General features: G+C 33.2%; 1 protein-coding gene across 1 annotated transcript; it reads right to left on the bottom strand.

Moving 5' to 3' along the window:
• Positions 1–5,837: 5,837 nt before the first annotated feature.
• LOC121980441 (arogenate dehydratase 2-like) lies at positions 5,838–14,082 on the bottom strand. Its single transcript, XM_042532474.1, has 12 exons — positions 13,745–14,082; positions 13,597–13,661; positions 13,393–13,485; positions 8,072–8,272; positions 7,888–7,968; positions 7,611–7,706; positions 7,454–7,531; positions 7,244–7,333; positions 7,088–7,155; positions 6,922–7,003; positions 6,759–6,848; positions 5,838–6,007 (listed from the first exon to the last, which is right to left on the bottom strand). Exons 1-11 carry the CDS (start codon positions 14,004–14,006, stop codon positions 6,789–6,791), a joined length of 1,176 nt encoding a protein of 391 aa, XP_042388408.1. The 5' UTR covers positions 14,007–14,082; the 3' UTR covers positions 5,838–6,007; positions 6,759–6,788.
• Positions 14,083–20,537: the final 6,455 nt, after the last annotated feature.

Here is a 20,537-nt window from a genome sequence, read left to right as displayed (position 1 = left end):
TGGTTGAACTCTCCTTTTATAGCCCCGTCCAGACACCTAGATCCCCTCTCGGGCGCCTGGACTATGCTGATATGACGAACTCTTATCAAAACTCCATCCTTGAAGTTTATCCATGTCCGAGCGCCCGGACCCCCCTCCGGGCGCTTGGACCGCTGACGTAGGTCGGTCAGTCGTTGCGGTCCAACTTAGCATGATGATGAGATTTTTCTTGTCTGGGAGCTCAGACCTCCCGAATACCTGGCCAAGTACTCGCCTAGGGGCACTCCCTAGTCGAAGCTTACTCGGGCGCCTGGAGTAATTCTGAGTGCTTGGATCACCTTTCTCTAGTTTTTGTCTTTCTACAAAAAAAAAATTAGTCCAGATAACAATATATATATAAGGAATAATTTTGATAGCCTCTGGATTGTTCGGTCCTGATTTTGAGTTTCGTTGAAATTCTAAGTCGGACCGACGTCTACTATTCCCTCTTTGAGAAATGTGTCCTCACCTACTCCTCTCAAGAGAATATGCCTTTTGCCAAACCGGTCCTCCAGACTGTTTGGACTTTTGCTCAGCATCCGAGACATCAAGATTTTTCGCTAGATGTCTAATTTTCGCCTAGTGTCCATGACCCCTAGGACTTTCACCTAGCATCCTTGACCTTAGGATTTCGCCCAATATTCTCGACCCGCTAAGACTTTGCCTAGTCCTCTAGATAAGGACTTCGTTATCTAACTACAGTTAGGGCTTTCCACCTTTTACCTAACCTCAACTAGGACTTTCACTTTGCCTAAGATCACTTAGGACTTTTCTGCACATTTAGTTCAACTTATTAGAACAATAATAATACTTAACTTAGAACATTTTGTGATTATCAAAACTCAGGTTCGATTGTCTAGTACCCTACACCAACATGGTCATGCATTTTAGTAGTCCTACTTAATCAAGAGGTCCACAGATATCACTTTCGTCATATAAAAGGGATAGATTTCATCTACATTACTTGCATCTCTCCGCGTAACTTATTGTATACCCAGTAATCGACTTTATAGTCCACCTTATTATAGGTGATATTTGTCGATACCAAAGTACACAACTCTTTATGTAGAGAACCGTAGTGACTTCAGATCTAAGGATTATTCATACCAATTGTCACTATAAGAATGTTTATGGCACTCATATAATGATCTATGAAACATTCTTATAGTAGGTCAATTTAGTACATATTCTCCAATATATACCCGTGTGTCAACTTGATATCTTATATCCATTACTTATGATATTAAGTCATCAATTGATCTACATGCAAGTCTCAACGCATTAGTATTATCCTTGTATATTAGTGCTTGACTAGTACAATTTTCCACTATCAATTCAACCAATTGATATATTATAAAATAAAACCTACTACCCTACGATATTATTATACTCATTCATCTGACACAGATCTGAAGTAATATAATAACTATAACATTACTTTTTATTAATAAATATAATACAATATATCTTAAGTCAATTAACTCTTAATTTAACTCTTATACTTACATCCTCATCATTTTATTTGATTGACAATATTTAAGACTCGTGATAAGAACTCTGGTATGGTCTCTCATTCTGCATTCTTAAATTGTAAAAGTCTTTCCACACAGATTGGAGCTTTAACACAATTGTCTTCTCTCTTTCTTGAAAATCTTATTTTAATATTTGCCAAGTATGTTTGGCTTTCTTGACATCAAAGATAAAGGAAAAATAGTTTTCCCCACACCTTGTTGAATGTAACATAGCGCCATTGCATCTCTTTTTTATTATTTTAACAATTTTTCATAATCATCATCATCTTTGGTTGGAGCTATGTACCGTCATTGTCAATAATATCCTAGAGGTGCTAAGAGATGAGGAATGTTTGCATTTGTGTACTCCAAAATTTATAATATTTGCTACAAAGATAGGTACTTAACATGGAGAATGTGAATAAAGTGGATGTCATTAGGTCAATTAATGAATGAAACTGAAAAGAGAAATCTATTTTACTTGCTGAATTATTTTTCCTTTCTCTTTGAATCTTCAAGGCTTGACTTTTCATGTTGACTTAGAAACAATATTTTTGCCTTCTTCAAAGGATATTGTACAAGTTTTCCCAAAATATGTTGCAAATTTAACTTTGACCGATTAGACTTTTTAGAATCGAAGAAGCATAAATATTTAAGAAAAATATGAATTTGAATGGAATTTTTAAAGAGCAGCTACAACACACAATTATTTTTCTCTCTTAATTTTGTTACTTTCTCACTTGTCTTTCACATATACTAAAGCTTCCTATTTGTTGTACAAAATGAAAACATCTAGAATATTAAGATTAGTCAACAATATTAAATTTTGATAACTTCCTAGATCAATTTATCATTTCTCAAGCCTCAACTACTCTTTCCATTGTAATTATAGAATATTATGGTCAAATTAGATTTTAGTGAATCAAGATTATAAATTAATATTATTCATTAGTTTCATAAATACCCTATAAAAATAGAGAGGAAAGAAAAGCTGCGAGATAAATTATATAAGTTTCTGTTATATTATTGTTGTAGTTGAATAGATTTTTATATATACATTATCATAAATATAGTATTAATAATTATGACAAGGGCAATTGTTGTAACATGGGATATGCATCATATGTGAAACCCTAATTGACTGAAATTATTTTTGTTGATTAGAATCAATTTTATGCTAATTGCTATTTTTGTTATAATTATTGTTGTCATGACTCTTACAAATTCAATGGAAGATGATACACATTGAGTTTTGATCACCAATGTGAACCATTGTATGGTTTAATGGTTGGTTAATATGTTGGTTAATTGATCATGCATGGATGGAGATACAAGAGACGCACAATTGAAGATTTGCCACATATTCATAAATAAAGTGATAAATAAATTTCTAATGTGCAAGGATAAAAGATTGAATTTTAGGCATATTATTAGTTAATAGATCTAACACATAGAAAAAATTGAAGTCAAATAATCTCACACTAGCTTTGTGTTCAATTTTTATGCTAGATTTAAACATAGTAGACTGTTTTTTAAAATATCATGATCTTCTATTCAACTAAAATATATTGCATATCCACTGATAGAGTTAGAGTTCGCCAAAGGTTCAGTTAAATCAAACAAACTGCAATCGAATTTAAAATTTTGATTCGGTTAATTCAAATTTTCATTTTTTTTCTAAAAAAATCGATTATATCAATTAGTTCGATTCGATTTCAATTTTAAAATTAAATCTAATAAATTAAAATAAAAAAAAAGTAATCGATAAATTTCTAGATAAGTGAACTAATAAATCCCTAACTAATCAATATTTTTTTTATAAATTTAGTTAATTCAATTAAATTAGTTTTCAACCGAATTAATCGATATTTTATTAGTTTGATTTATTTGATTTTTATTAAAAAAATCATTTAATTTGATTAGTTCAGAAAATTTTGATTTATTTAATTTTAATTAATTCAATTTAATTTTAATTGAATACTTAATTCTAAGTGGAGCATGTATTCTTAAGAGAAGTAGCCTTATTTGTATCACGATAGGCATGTAACTCACATATTGAGTGACACTATATATAAGAGAAGTGGTGTTCAGATAGTACATTTAAGATAGCAAATAATTCTCTTAGATGATTTTTCAATAGATGCATGCATAAATTAACAACCACAGTTGACAATGAAAATCATCTAATTGTGACATATGGACTCCAACATTAATTCAATATATCTAAGAATCAATTATAACACCGAATGATAAAGATGTTGAGAAACAACAAGTAATAGTTGATGCGAAAACAGCCATGTGCATGTCATCCATGTTAACCCATTACCCAAAAATTTATTTATGGGGTTTTGATCACTTTAAAAACATGAATAGATTTAAGTGATCTCATGCATTCTATCTATATATTTAAATTTAAAATTTAAGTAGAATGATCATGATGTAATTTTAGATTGAAATGGTTATATAATTGCTTTTTAGTCGTTGGTGTATGGATGGATTCCTGAAGTACATCTATATATCAAAATTTAAAATTTAAACATCATTAAACTATCAATTTAGTATTTTTAAATTAATCATCCATTAAAAAAATTATCAATTAATTTATTAAAATGATCCTTAGATATTTAAAAAACTAAGAAAACATGCTACCGCTGTATCATTATCCGGAGGTAATACAACACTATTAAATTTCTAAAAAAGTCATATGTTAACTTCGGACGCTCCATATGATTAGCACCACAGCCAAAGAAATAAATCAAAAAATTAAACAAACCATCCCCTAAAAAAATTATTTCTATTAGCTTCACCCGAACTTAGACCTTTGTTCATTTCAAAACTATCTGATTTATAATGCGATGCCCTGGGTCATAGCAACACTATTAAAGATGACAGCCCAGCGTCATAGCAACATTAAAGATGACCCAGAACAGTCGTAGAGTAATCTCGACCCCACGTCACAAGGCATAGTCAATTAATCTAGCACTTGATCATCGATTGGAAACTGGACACGGAGATGACAGAAGGCAAAAATCTAAAGCGATTATCAATGCATATTAAAATTTAATCAGTTTATGTACACCAATTTAAGAATTTAAATTTAATATATATATATATATATATATAAAAGAAGGCAGAAATCTAAAAGCGATTATCAATGCATATTGACATGAATTTAGTTGAGTTTAAATTAAATTGGTAATTTGATTCAATTGCAGTTTAACTTATATGTTAATTCTTTTTGGTTCAATTCTAAAATGATTTTCAATTTCATCTAATTCACTTTTATTTTATTAATCTAATTTGATTTACTCCAACTTAATTCAAATTAATATCCTTAATTACCCATGTTTTTAACATGGAGTAATTATTAATTATATAAATTAGAATAAAGTTGGATTATTTTTTACAGAAAACTGAATTATACTTCCCTTAATAGTCCAGTTTAAAGTTAAAATTTAAAACTAGTTTATAAAATGGATTTAACAGCAATTTCTTTTCAAAAATTAACTAGGACTGGTACAGACAAATAACCAATTGCAAAAATTATAATGTTTAAAGTTGAAGTTTAAATCTAGTTTATAAATGGGTTTAGCAGAATTTTCTTTTCAAAAATTAACTATTAAATTGAACATTAAATATTAACACTAAAAGCAATTCAACATATCTCTTTGTGAATTTATTTTAATCTCTGCATCATCAATTGTATAGAACTAAAGAGAAATAATTATCTCATTAGGAATTTAGAGTTACTATTCTTTTTAGTAAATCTGCTTTCACCATTCGGAGAAAGCAAGAAGCTGGAGAGGTGTTAGCTGAGCAGTTTGGGTGTTCATATCAAGATTTGCCTATGAAATACAAGAATTTTGACTGATACAACATCAGCCTCAAGACCAATTGTCAGAGCTCCAATGAGACAACAAACACGACCTTGAAGCTTCACTGGATGGGATTTGGAAACCACCATAATCAAATAATCGTAACTAGTCAGCTATATGGTTATATTAGTGTGCTATTGTTAGCTCAAGATTCAGTTGATATCTAAAACAAACTAGAAAATGAGCTACAGTCTTGATGTCACTCTCCCTTAATGCTTGGGTCTTATGTTGTGGTTGGCATATTAGTTGGCTGGAATCTTACTCCTATTAACAGCAGAGTTTTGGATCACTCTGATGTTTTCCAAGGGCAAACCAGAGGTTCAACACTCTTGGAGGTGAGTCTTTGTTTTCCTCATATATATTTAGTATTCCCTGGGCAAGAGACTTTACTACCTTAGGACTACTTTCAGGAAAAGAAATTAACGCAGCATTCAAACAAACTTGAATAAACTCTGAAGAAGCATTTATAAATGCATTATTTAGAGAATTAGTGAAGAAAGAAGTGCTGCTTTATTACATACTAAACTGCCATTCTACTATTCAAAGATAACCCATCAAAATCTTGCTCATATAGGCAACAAGAACGATGGACACCAACTGTACCTGCACGACACAAAACATGAACATTCAAATATTATCCAAATGTGCTGGCTTAGTACACAGAAATGTAATCATATACAGCAGATGTTAAAGGATACAGGCAAAGTATGGAGTAAAATTTTACCAATTTTCTTACATCTGACACAGGCGCATGTACAGGTGATGCACAAATCAAACTCATTAACCTGGATCCGATCTCTATTTAGTTAAAACTTTACCTAAGATTGACGCTTCTTCCCTACTTCATGCTAACCCCTCCCACTCAGAGCAAATATGACACATCCCTTCCTCAATAACCTGAGCCGAACTAGGTGATTCTACTATCAATGGTGGAGTTCCTTTGCGCGGGTCGACATAAATCCTGGCCATCATGGCATCAAATTTCCTCCTCCAACATTTTGAACTTTATGCATTGGTTTAATTACTTTGTATTACTTCTCTTACGCATTTAGAACTTTATGATTTATCATAGTCATTTTATGTCCCTTCTTAGTACATACTTGGGAAAAAGTTTCATGCTTGCTATATTAGTTTTTCTTAAAACAAAAAAAAAAAAATATTAGGATAATACAACCACATCAACATGCATAACAAAGTGATATGATAATGCTATTATATCGCTCATGGCAAAATGCCTAAAACTTAGTTTAAGATGCAACTATAATTTCCATAATATCTTTCATCCTCTTCATAGCATTATATTTTTCTCATGAAGAAATGGTTAAAACTTAGTTTAAGATGCAACTATCATTACCATAATATTTCATCATCTTCATAAAGCAAGTTATCCCTCATTCAAGTCCCTAGGATAACTTCCTAGCACTCTCAAGAATGTTGCAAATTCCTGTAAAGGAAAAAGTCCAAGCTAAGTTTTAGACGAGGAAAGGAAAATACGCAATATAAAGAAAAATAAATACCTTCAAATGCCTAAGGGCATTTTGTGCATTTTCAGAAGCCATTGATTTCTCAAAATCAACATAAAACAGGTAGTCAAAATACCTAAAAATCGAACAAAATTCTCAATATCTTACTATGCAGGAAACAAATATGCAATGAGAAATCATGATTACTGCAATGTGATACTTTAAACGCCCATTATTGCCATCTTCAGATATACGGAAAGGCTGGTTTTTCCGGGGACGGCTTTCGATCTGGAAAACAAATCACTGGTAAGTTATATGTCAACTAGATATTACAAAACTCAAACAAGGCTATATAAGTTGAAGCGATATGGCAAACCTTTGTTAGGTTGATATCCCTCATAGCAAAAACTGCAAGTGCCTTGAAAAGCACACCTGGGCCTTCTTCAAGAGAGAAAACTATGCTTGTCTAACACACAAAAATAAAAATAAAAATAAAATAGTCTAATCTACAAAAACCCAATATAGAGAATGCAGTGGTGCATTTGGCATGAAGTACTATTCAATTTTCGAGTCACCAAATCATTACCTTAAATGGCTTATCATTAACTGGAATTATGGGTTCCCTGGCGAGCATCAAGAATCTAGTAACATTATCAGGATCATCCTAATTTGATGAATAGATGGAATCAGTTGTGCAGCAATTAAATATATGAAACAAATCAATGAGAAACAAACATTATCACCTGAATGTCTTGGTCAAGGATATTCAACCCATATATTTCAGCAGCCAAGGAACTGGCAACAGCCCCAGCATCTTGAAGTTTGTTGGTAGCAACAAACTGAGCAAAGTTCACATAAATTGAAATTAGCCCATGTTTTGCAATAGTCAAGTTTAACTTACAAAGCTAAATTTAATTTCCCTTTCAATGTTTAGTAACCTAGTGCTTTATAAACTGACTCCAAAAAGAGGAACAAGAAAAGAAAACATGGATAAGTACTGAAGCATAGGCATCTTCTTACCTTTGCAGCTCCAGCTGTATCATCGACAGCTTCTCTGATGACTCCTAGTTTTGCGAGTGTATTCTCACATTGAGCAAGAGCCTGAAAACATTAAAGTTATCATGACATAATATCTTTATCGTTAAAAAAAAAAGACAATCGAATCAAGAAAAAACAAACAAGAGAGGGAAAAAGAAAGTTGTGCCTGAGGATGACTAAGAACTCTTTTCAGATCTTGCTTCTTAACACCATGATTGGCTAGTAAGCAATGCCGAACAGCATGTTTAACTTCCCCAACAATGTGCAAATTATATCTCAGTAAAAGGTCATAATTGCGATGGATGCTGCCGCCAAGTGAATTTTCAATAGGTAGAACTGCTCGATCAGCAAGCCAGCGTTCAACTGCCTACACGATCATAAAAGGAAGATCAGTTTGTAGGTAACGCAGACTCTTTGATTGCCAATTAAATCGTTTCAATTAGTAGTTTATTGTGTCCTCTGATAGGACTCTAGTATATATTATCCCAGAATAGTAAAGTTTGATTACCAACAAGAATAAAAGGATCCATATAGCCGCCCCCATCTAGTGGGATAAGGCTTGGTTGTTGGTTGGATAGTTGCATGCATATTAAAAGAATTTCTACCTTTCATATTTGTATCATTATTTCTGCCCACGATGCCCTTCTCTTATTTGAAGTGTAGCATCACATCTAATGTTTAGCTTTGTGTAAGACTATTTCCACCCATGATGCTTTCCACTCATTTGAAGCATACCATTATCTCTCCAATTTGAGATAGGCAACATGGATCCTATCCTACACACAAGCCTTTATCTTAATTAAATCATTATTTGTTACATTAACTAAAGTTTTGTTCGGACTTTCTCATCTGTTAAAAAGGACAAAGTTCATTCATATTTCATGTTAAGTGAGATACTGTAAACTTCAGTTTCAAGCAAATCTATAAATGCAAACCAAATTAGTTCAGGTAGGATGTCAGATAAGATAAAAATAAGCCATGCCTTACAATAAAATGAAATGTAAGAGCCATGGCAAATGTTACTAAATACAGTTGCAGCAGGCTTAAATTGAAGGGAATGTTGGTAGAGTGACAATAGATCCATGCAGTTCAACATCTCTCAATGTTGCATGCCATAATCAGCAATCTTATGAGAGAGAAGAAAATATTCTACAAAAGAATTACCTATTCATTGAATGAATACAACACTGAGATGACAATCTAATCCATAAGTTTGACAAATTAGTGAATTGCAATATATAATCTCATAGAACTTGAGTAAAATAAACTATGTTACCTAGAAATAGTAAAAAAAATATTACAATATTAAAATTGAGCAAAGAAGAACAAAATAAATTGAAAAATTCAGGAAAAAAACCAATTTATTTTAGTAGATAATATATTTTGAAGTCATTTGTTTTTATTTGCATCATTCTCCAAAGGAAAATTCAACTTAAAATGACTAAAAGTGAAATTTTTTAGAATATTTGCCTTATCATCCATGATTGTCCATTCCATTGAATAAGATTGGGGGTTAACATGAATGCCCTTAATTTTTGACAATGCTAGAGATAACTATAACTGAAAGAATAAAATCTACAATAAAATCAATGGACAGGTACATGCTCGAATACCATACAGTAAGATAGCAATTCCTCTATATTGAGAAGTAAATTAATGTTTATGTCAGTTAAGCATTAAAATCATTTCTTCTCACAATATAGATTGGTATGGCGAGAGTGAATGTTTTTGTAGATGGGACAAATGCTTGTCTTAGGCATACCAAATCCCATAATGTACTTTTTTCAGTCTACAAGGTGAAGATTACATTCGTGTAACTACATCTATGACAATCTTGTAATTCTTGTTTGAAGATACCAATGCATTTCCTATGTCTGTTAATGTCGGTGTAGTTACAATAAATCATAATTTAAAATTCAAAGTTCTTCTTTGTCTTTATCTCTTAATGAATGTTCACCTATAGGATAAACTACTTATTCATTTAAAAGATCTTCACAATCTTCCTTATTTCTGTACTTTATTACTAAAATTGAATGCCATGACAAAAAGATATTACTTGTTATGGTCTATCACTTGAGAATTAGGCATTTTCATCTTCTATTATATTGTGGAATGATGTGATAACTAGTATCTACTATAAGGCAAGTGATAGCAGGTTGTTCCTCAGATGAGGTAGCAAGTTATGCTTGAAACATAGAAAAGCCAATTCTACAGTGATAAGAATGATTTGACTCTCTCTATGGATCTGACTAAAGTCCATTAACCAATTTATTGAGAGACAATCTAGGGTCTTCCTTAATGCTCCAACATGTTAAATTCCTCAAACTAACTTTGCTATTTTGTTACACTAAGGGTATGTTTACTTGGGCGGAAAAGTCAGCAATGGATGATAGAGAGAATGGATTACATAGATTATTCGTCTATCCTGGTCATTACTAGGACCAACAGATTGAGAATGGATTACTTAGATTATTCGTCTGTCCTGGTCTTTACTAGGGCCAATAGATTGCTACAAGGACCAATAGATTGAGAATGTTGGAAAATTAGATGAATCAGAAAAGATAATCTTACGTCTTGTTTTTGTTAGCCCAAAATGGATGGATGCCACAATCTTTACAATTACAAAATTACACTTATCAAAACTCAAATTACGTTGCCCACCTCTCCTTCATCCTCAATTAAATCATATCCAATCCTCTCTCTCTCCCTCCTCGTTGTTGGGTTTGTGTGGGGTGCCTGAAGAGTACAAACTACAAGAGGGCTACACCAGCAAGGTGTGGAACATTGTCTTCATTGGTGATGCTCCCCAGATGGAACCAATGAACTACGATCAATGGGAAGTCACATTTCCATGTTGGATGACAGCACCACTGATAGTGGTTGTAGCAGTCTTCCACAAAGGCAAAAAGTTGTTGCAAATCCCACCCTTTCTCAATGTTTTTCAAATAAAGAATACTCCTTTATTTTAACCAAATATTGAGTAGAAAGAAGCAGAATAATTTGTAGACTAATTAAAGATTGTTAATGTACAATCTTATTCTCAATTATTGCAAGGTATTGGAGTGTAGGGATGGACAAAAGGATTTCTTCTGTCCTTTCTCTAAAATTTTAATTCAAGTGATTTTCTAATTGCGTAGTTGCAAAATTTTAGTTTTAAAAGTAAATAAGTTACATAAAAATGAACTAAAACTTATATGAATTTATCAAAAACACATTAAAATAAAAATGAGCAATTGCTTTTTAATTCAAATATCTAATTAATATAGTATCATTAAAAAAACAAATACAAAGGATTAAATGAGTAAATCTCATCTAAAACTCTTCCCTTTACGGTTTAACAAATGCCAAAAATGTCAATATACTCTTAATTTTGATGTTATATATATATATATATATATATATATATATATATATATATATATATATATATGAAACATATTAATAGAGTAAAATCCATGTAAAGTGTCTATACAACACAGTGAAAAAAGTAACATACCGAAACTCTAGCATGAAACTAAAGTTTAAGCCAAGATGATAAATATACATGTCTCAAACAAAGATCTTATAAGATTATGCGGAAGGAATAAAAAGAAAAAGTAGCAGCAGAACAACAATAACAACAAAGTATTATCCCACTAGGTGAGATTAACTAAAAGTAGCAGTAGAAGCATTAAAAAAAAGCAATAAAACAATCATATGGTCACTATCTGCTATAGGTACAATATTAGTGTGAGAGGGTTATAATGTATCATAACTCATTATCCCGCATACATTAAAATTTATAACTTGGATACAACATAATGTTAAATGAATTGACTTAACAGAATCGTTGCTTAACAAAATATCATGAGTTTACTTATTTATAATTAATACAATGTTTTATTTGTTTCTAAGTATATGTCTATAACATTTTAAACATGTCTCTCAGAGTTTTCCATCAATAGGTACAACTCTTACTTTCTCTCTGATATTCTTATTTTTTATTTGTTTATTTTTGTATGTCTATGCATCCACCTTATCATCCTCACATTTTTTGTTTGTGTGCTCACTTTCTAACCCAGAAGGGAAGCTTGGCGCAACGGTAAAGTTGCCATGTGACCAAAAGGTCACGGGTTCGAATCCTGGAAACAGCCTCTTGCAAAAAGCAAGGTAAGGCTGCGTACAATGGATCCTTCCCCGGGACCCCGCATAGAGGGAGCTTCATGCACCAGGCTGCCCTTTCTTTTTTCTCGCTTTCTAACTCAACATTCAGCTGCATATAACAAAGTAGGTCTTAACTATCGTTTTATAAAACTTACCTTTAATCTTTAGAGGTACCTTATGATTATAAAGAACACTTGACGTCCTCCTCCATTTCAACCATATGCTTGTATCCTATATAAAATATTTCTATCAACCCCTTTACTCTTTTGCAAAAATGATCTTAGATACTTACAACTTTTAGTTACAGGTAATTCGTCATCTCCTATCTTAACAATTATCTTGTTACGTTTACTCCTACTAAACTTAAACTTCATTTATTCTCTTTTACTATACTAAGCCTAAAACTTTAACTTCCTAGACAAACTCTAATAGGTGCTTTAAAGTGATCAAACAAGTTAAAGTCTAGTCATTGTTAAGTGACTATATGACTTAAAAATAGTCTTGTAACACTTTTTGCAAAAATTTCCATGGATCTAGCAATTAGAACTAAAACTATTATATAATTTTACCAATTTTGACCACAAGAGTTGACAATTTTTACCAAATATGTTATAGTTTTTTTATTTATATGTCACTTCTTTTTTAAAAATGTTTAATTTACTCTTAAATTTATAGATTTTATAACACTCCTATGCTAATTTATTTTTTTTTTAAAAAATATTTTTCATGGTAATTCTATTTTAAAATTTATAACTCATGCAGCATTGGTCAAAACTACTAGATGCTCAAAGCAATTATGATTGAAATGTAAATGTAACATTTCTAGATGAATTTAACAATTTGACAAAATTGCTAAATATCTCCATTTAGACTAGGGGCACACATTAGGCTAGTTGGGTCGGCCATCTGATTCTTTTGGATAAACGGGTGATGGATTTTATAGGTTTAAAGATATTTAAGGCTTTTCCACAATCAGACGATATGCCATTCTATTGGGATGTTCTTTTGATGATAAATCAAGGGGGGTGCTTGCTATTTGATGTTTCAAAACAAGAAGGGAATTCCTTTGATTTTTTTTTCATGATTTAGTATCATAATATTGACTTTTCTTTTTAAACACGCCACCACAACATCCGATTTTTGGGACAGTTTTCTGGAGGACTGTGAGAATCTATGACAATTGAAATCTAAATGTAGGAAGTTTTTAAAGGAATGGAAATTCCATTTAGGTATCAAAAATGAAGGTATTGGATAACATTGCACAAAATTTGCAAGATCATTATTTATGGTTCTGGAAAAACACCATAGAATTCTGGGGGGAAAATGAAATAAGGCAAAGCTCACATCAAAAGCAGTCTCAAACAGCTCGCACGGAACTGCTTCGCATTTAGGATATGCCTTTGCTGCTGCAGCTTCGCTATAAGCCCCTGGGAGGCCCTAAGGAAAATGAATGCAGTTTCAACAAAGCACATAGCAACAGATCAAAGGAAGCAAAGCAACCAATTGCAAAATAAGATAAATAACAGATACATGAATCACAATCCGAACCTGGTATGCAACACGAAACTGTGCTCCCTCAGACAAGCCAGATGAGTCGGAAATGGACAGAGGCCCTAAACGAAGAAGAGAATAAGATCCAAATGAAAGGGAGAGGAAAGAATTAGAATTGCCCAAATGAGATTTTTAATGCACCCACTACGCAGAGATTGGGGGTCCTTGCAGGCATAATCGACGTGGATCTCATCCAAAATCGGCTTCAAATCGAGAGCCCCGGAGTCTCGTCTCCCTCCATTGTCGGCAGCAGCGGTAGCACCTCCCTGGTTCGATGCCATCGAGAGGGCTTTCAGGCATCGGCCAGACGTGAACTGGGAAGGCTGCTTAGTGAAGGGTTTCCGGCGGCCGTCAGACCCAAACCGTAGTTGGAACGATAGCCCGCGCGCGACTGGAGCAGAATACATGGAGAGATTCGTCCGCTCTCCAGGCGGATTGAGATTATAGTGGCGAGCGAGGGCGGACAGCGGAGGAAACGGCTGATTGAGAAATATTCACTTTACCCCTAAAAAGTTTTATCATTTGTTTTATTTCAATCTTCAAATTTACAAATATTTTATTTAAACCTTTGTTATTTAATTGACCTACACGGCACCATGGTTCAGAAGAATCAATAATAGTTCAGCGGTCTAATTCGATGGATAGAAAAATGTTGATCCTTAATCTTAATGTTTTTTTCAAGATGATTATTATTAACCGTTCAAAATCATGATTATAATTCGATTTACTATTAATGACGACTCAAGATTATTAATTATATTTTTATTTTTTAAACAAGTTTAAAAATTTATAAATATGAAAAAAATTAAAAATATTTGAACTTATTTAAGTTGTCCTATTTAGATATGCATTATGTTTTGTTTTTTTAGACACATGATATTTCTAGTATATTGACATTGATTTTTAGAAATTAATGATTAAAGATTTATCTCATGATGTACCTATGACCTGTATATTTATATTTAAATCTTTCCATATTCGGTACTAGGAATAGTTAAGAAATTAATTAGTTAGGTATTGAATGGATAAAAAATAAAGTAAGATCACTTATTAAAAGAGTTAAATAAGAGTGATAAATTTAATAATTTAAACATGTAATAGTTTCATATTAAAAAATTAAGAGGAAATAAGTTGAAAAATTAGTTTAATAAAACATGAAATAGTCTCGTATAAAAGAAATTTAGAATAAATAAGTTAAAAAAATTAGTTTAGATGAAAAGGTGGAATAGTCTCTTATGAAAATTTTAAAGCAAAAGATTTGATTTATATCGAATTATAATATTATTAAATATGAGATTCGAAAAAAATAAAAAAAAATATTTTTATAAAAATATACATGAATCGACGATTAACTATAGATTGAATTGACGATTTAAACTATTGTTAACTGCTAATTGAACCAACTATTAACGACCAATTGAACCACCGAGTGAACCCTTCCATTCACTAATTAAATTTAGACCTAATCCAAAATAGGCCCATCTCTAGCTGGCTCCGATCAATTGAATTGGCTACTGATTATGATTCCGGGCCCCACCTATTTTACCCGATTGAATGCGTGGATTTTTTTTTTTTTTTACTTTGTTTCTTTCAAAATAATTCTTAAATTTTTTTTAAATTATTAAAAAGTTTTAAAAAAACCTACTTTAACAATATTTTATTCTATATAAGAGTAACAACACATTTTAAAAACATTAATAAAATTTAAAATAATTACTATTAGATATTATTTATAAAAAACATATAATATTAATAATTAATTTTTATATTAAAAATGTTGAGTTAAATCTGTGTTAGGATTGGGACTACTTATAAAATAAATAAAAATGATAATTTCAATTAGGCTCATTGATTATTTTTGGGATGATCGATTTGATCTCACAAAATTTTTTTACCGATCATCAGAATAAATCAAGAAGTACATAAAGATTAACCCAGAAATCCAACATTTTTTATTTAATATGAGGTTAAGCTGAGTCTCCCATCTTTTACCTCATTGTTAGTATGAATTTATATTATAAGCTCTATTTGACACAACTTGATATATTTACTCATATGTTAAATATATAGCTCATAGCATACATTATGTATACATTATGTTGAGTCGAGCTTTCATCCATAAAAAAAAATAAAGATTAAAAATTCTATTCATTTTGATCATTTTAAAATTCTAAATTAAGGACAAAGTAATATTTTTTTAAAAAAAAATTAGGCAATTAATATAAAAGGGTATGCTTTTCAAATGTTTCAAAGAGAAAAATAATTTATAAAAGAATATAAAGATGAAATAAAAATTAGTAAACACTAATTTTAATAGTAAGAAAATTTATTTTACCAAACATTGGTACATTGAACCACCGTTGGCAACATGTATAGGTCATTAAGGCTCGTACCTAGGGTCTCAAATTTTATTGGAATCCATTAATTAATTAATTAATTAAAGATATTGAAAAAATTAAATTGACATCATTAATATTAATTATTTATAAATGTCAAGCTAATTTGCATCTTATATCCTTAATTAAGGATAATGTTAAATGATAAGAATTTAACCAATTAGAATAAAATATTTTATATTTATTTTTAAGCTGACCTGACATGTATTAGTTAAGATGATATGTATTAAATGAAATATTTTATGTTCATTTTCTAGTTCGTTTAGCAACACTATTCTATTCAATTATATATCTTATATTTATCAGTGTTCGCGCCCTTTTTATTTTCTTATCAAGGATTCTTTCTCCTTTCTCGCCGATGATACTTTTAGAAAACGACCTTCTCTTTCCTTATCGATAATATTTCTTTCTCGCTCTCTCTTTTTCTTTCTCGATAATAATATGAATTAAAGATTTTTTTTTATTCATACAACACAAAGTAAAATATTTTAGTAAAAATCGAATATTTAAAATTAAAATTTATAAAATTTTATTTACATTCAACAATTACTGAAAAAATTAAATAATTTAATAATTTTATTAATAAAAAATAAAAATATTATCAAAATATCCAAAAACTAAATTTTATATAAACATTTATTTTTTAAAAAAATAATCTTTAACTTTTTTAAAAAAAAACAATTTTTTAAGCCTATCACTTTGGATTCCAAATCCAAACGAAAAATATTAAGAAAATTTTAAAAATATATTAAAGAACCTTATTTTTTAAAAATTTTATCCTAGGGTCTCAAAGAATCTTAAGACGGTCCTACAAACATCAAAGAATTTTTGTAATAATTAATAGTTTAAATTATTAAACCTTACATAAGCTTTGCACCTTCTAATGAATTTATTATAAAAATTAAAAAAAACAATTATAATTTTTAAAAATCAAATTAAATCTATTTAATGAAGAAAATAAATCAGAAGGTCTCTGGTCAACGCTACCTACAGACAATAACCGGATTAAATCCAAGTCTGGATCGATTATAAACGGAGCTTTATTTTCCAAGAATCAATGTAAGATTTTTGGAACCCACAGTGAACTGTTCCAACGTGTCCTTAAGTTCTTTAACTTGAGTTATCAAATTAAAATTTTCTTCCTCAAGTTGTTGGACTTGAGTTGAACTTCCATTTTGAACTAGCTCAGTCAAAAGACTTAGTTTAGTCTCCTTCTTAAGGATTGTTACCTCCTTTTTGAGTGACTTAACTCGGAGGTTGGATTTGGCTAACTTACGCATGAGGTAGTTAACTAAGTTATGCAATTTATCTATCTGAGAAGTTCTTACAGTGGGGTTAGGCCCTTCAAAAATGGATATGGATCCACGGCTTCTCTCAGATTCTGTTTCTAACTCGCTCTCAGTTTCATATTCGTCGACTTGTTCTCGGGCTGTAAGCGCGAGGAAGCTCGTCTGTTCGAGTTATTCATTAGAGTCTTCTGAAGAAGACTCATCCCATGTCGCCTGTAGTGCTTTCTTCTTCCTTTGCTTCTTCATTTCTTTTTGGTTCAGACAGTTGGCTTTGATGTGTCCCTTTTTGTTGCAGACATAGCAAGTTACTTCGGACTTCACTTTTGGACTTGATTGGACCATCTTGGATTGAATCACTTTCTTGATGCCTTTCTTGGTGAATCCTTTCTTCTTTTTGTAGAGTTTTCGTACAAGGTTAACAAGTTCAGATGTAATCTCGTCTTTGTTGTCTTCTAAGTCAGTTTTGTTGGAGCAATCCCAATGGTTCGTGGGACCATGTGTTTTGGTGTTTGGGCAAAGGGTTTAAGTTAGGATTACCCTCGTTATTTGATATGTGTACTTGAGTTGTGCAGGACTGCAGGTGACACATGTGACTCAGGTTGACGGCTTCGGGTCCGATGAAGGATGGCATTGAGGACAAGCCGCGGGCTTGAATGCATCTGAGGGATCGTGGACAAGGCAGCAAGGACAAGGGCCGAGGGAAGCGACTTCGAGGCATACGCGAAGGATGGCATTGGAGACAAGCCGCGGGCTTGGATGCATCCGAGGGACGAGAGCCAAAGGAAGTAGGCTTGAAGGCAAGAGGTCAAGGCTGCAAAGAAGAGTCAAGTGAGTCGTGAGGGTCCGAGTGCAAGTGAAATGTACTCGGGATGGGAAACCCTAAGTTTAGGGTTGTACCAGTCGACTGGTACTGGGACCAGTCGACTGGTGGTGAGCACAGAAGCATTCTGTGCCCGAAATGGCTGGGATCAGTCGACTGGTCATGGGACCAGTCGACTGATAGATAGCCGTTGGAGTGCCGTTGTGGCTGGCACCAGTCGACTGGTGCATGGACCAGTCGACTGGTAACGGGCAAAACAGCATGGCTGTTTCCCCGAGCTCTATAAGAGGGAGCTTGGTTTGGCCGGCCAAAGTTGACGAAATTAGTGGTGGGTAACCTCTAATTAGTAGTCAACTAGTGCCCTAGCAATCCAAGTGCTCTTGATCGAGTTGTGGTGAGGTTTCTCCACCGACAAGGAGGATTGTGCTAGCCGGAGTTTCCGGGGATTAATCTACCGACGGATTGAGGGATCGTCCACCTTACGGACAGCCGTGGAGTAGGAGCAAGTTATCTCCGAACCACGTAAACGAACGTGTTAGCTTGGTTTTCCATTTCTTTTCCTTGTCTTTAGCTTTCATATTCGTAATTAGTATTTGTATTTCCGCTTGCGCACTAACGAATACGTAGGAAGCTAACGATTTGGGGGTGCCGTCTATCCAACCCCCCTTCAAGCCGGCCACCGATCCTCCAACAAGTGGTATCAGAGCGAGGACGCTCTCCGTTGGACTAACCGCTAAGGAAGCACAAGATGGCCGGGTTGATTATCCCTCCAAAGTTCGAAGGAGGAAGCCTTGGGGACATCGCGTATTGGATGATGAGGATGGAGGTTTTCTTCAACACGGATTGGGACACAATGATGGTGGTAAGGGAGCCATTCAAAGTTCCAAAGGACAAGAAAGGAAAAAGACTCCGAACACGACATTGGACGGAGGAGCAAACCTCACGATCGGAGGCAAACTCAAAGGTAATAGCAATTTTAATTGATTTATTGCCTCCTAATGTGATAAGTGGTGTAGGTAAATATGAGAACGCCCATGAGTTGTGGAGCAAAGTTAAGATGGTTCTACAAGAAGAACCTAAACCTACACAAGAAGAAGAAGAACCCAAGGAGATGGGTTTAATTGCTCAAGTTGAAGAGGAGCAAACGGAAGTTGAGCCATGCTCAACATCCGAGGAGGAGAATGAAGATGAGGCATCATCTACATCCTCAAGAATTGAAGAAAATTCCAAGGCAAGTGAAGAAGAAGAAGAGGTCTTGGAAGTGGTTAATCTAGCAAGCACCTCCACCGAAGCAAAGTCAAAGGACCACATTGTGTGCTTCGGATGCAATGAGAAGGGACACTACAAGAGTAGGTGTCCAATGGGTAAGAAGGTAATTCCTAAACCCAATCAAGTTATTTTAAATGCTAACATGGGTGGTAGGAATGAAGAAACCCAAAAGAAGAGGATGCACATTGTATGCTTCACATGTGGAATGAAGGGTCACTTCCACACCAAATGCCCCCAAAAGGGAGAAATTAAGAAGCTAGCGCATCTAAAGAAATGGGAGAAGAAGAGGAGCTTAAGTCAAGGGGGAGCTTCAAGGGTAAGGGAGGTATACCCTAATTTGAAATGCAATGCAAATTCTTATGTTCTCATGCATGCTAGGAAAAATAATGATTATCATTATGTAGCAATGCAAAATTTTGGATTTAAGTATCATGATAGGAATAGGGTTAATGTAGATCAAAACCCTAGGAGACCAATTCATGAAAAACCTAGGAATGGTAGACCTAAGGAGGCCCAAGGCATTAATCCCAAGAAGGGGAGACATATGCCTAGAAAGGGTAGGTCTAGGAATGTCCAAGGTGGACATGTTGACTCTAGGTTTAGGAACCTAGAAAGGGAGAATCAAGCTTTGAAGGCAAAGCTTGATGGTTTAGAGAAATTCCTTAAGAGATTCACTATTGGATCTAAGGGATTAAGTATGGTGTTGGGGAGTCAAAAACCCAACAATGATAGATCGGGTTTGGGATACCGATCTAGTGTCTCCAAGGTCAAAAGGAGACCATGTGCTAAGGTGGCACATGATAAAAGCAAGGGAGAGTCATCCAAGGCCAATAAAAATAAATATGCTAGGGTTGCATATGATTATGGCAAGGATGATGTGTCCAAGGTCAAGAAGATAAGGAGATCTTCTAAGGGACATCATTGTGGGTTGGTCACAATAGATGAGTCACCTAGGGAGGTGACTAAGGTAAAGAGCTCTAGGGGGAGCTCCAAATGTCAATTTGGGACCCATGGCCAATGGATCTCAGGTGGGTTCTACTTGGGGGTCTAGAGGAGCCATGGAGTGTGCCAAAAGGTTTGGAGATGGATTTGAGTCTCAAACCTAGGGATTTGGCACACATGGGTTGTGTTTCATGCTTGAAAATATGGCATTGGGGTCATATA

The sequence above is a fragment of the Zingiber officinale genome, chromosome 5A (assembly GCF_018446385.1).
Source record: "Zingiber officinale cultivar Zhangliang chromosome 5A, Zo_v1.1, whole genome shotgun sequence".
NCBI classification, from domain to species: domain Eukaryota; kingdom Viridiplantae; phylum Streptophyta; class Magnoliopsida; order Zingiberales; family Zingiberaceae; genus Zingiber; species Zingiber officinale.
Note: the sequence above shows the minus strand (reverse complement) of the source record. Positions and strands in the feature narration are given on the sequence as shown.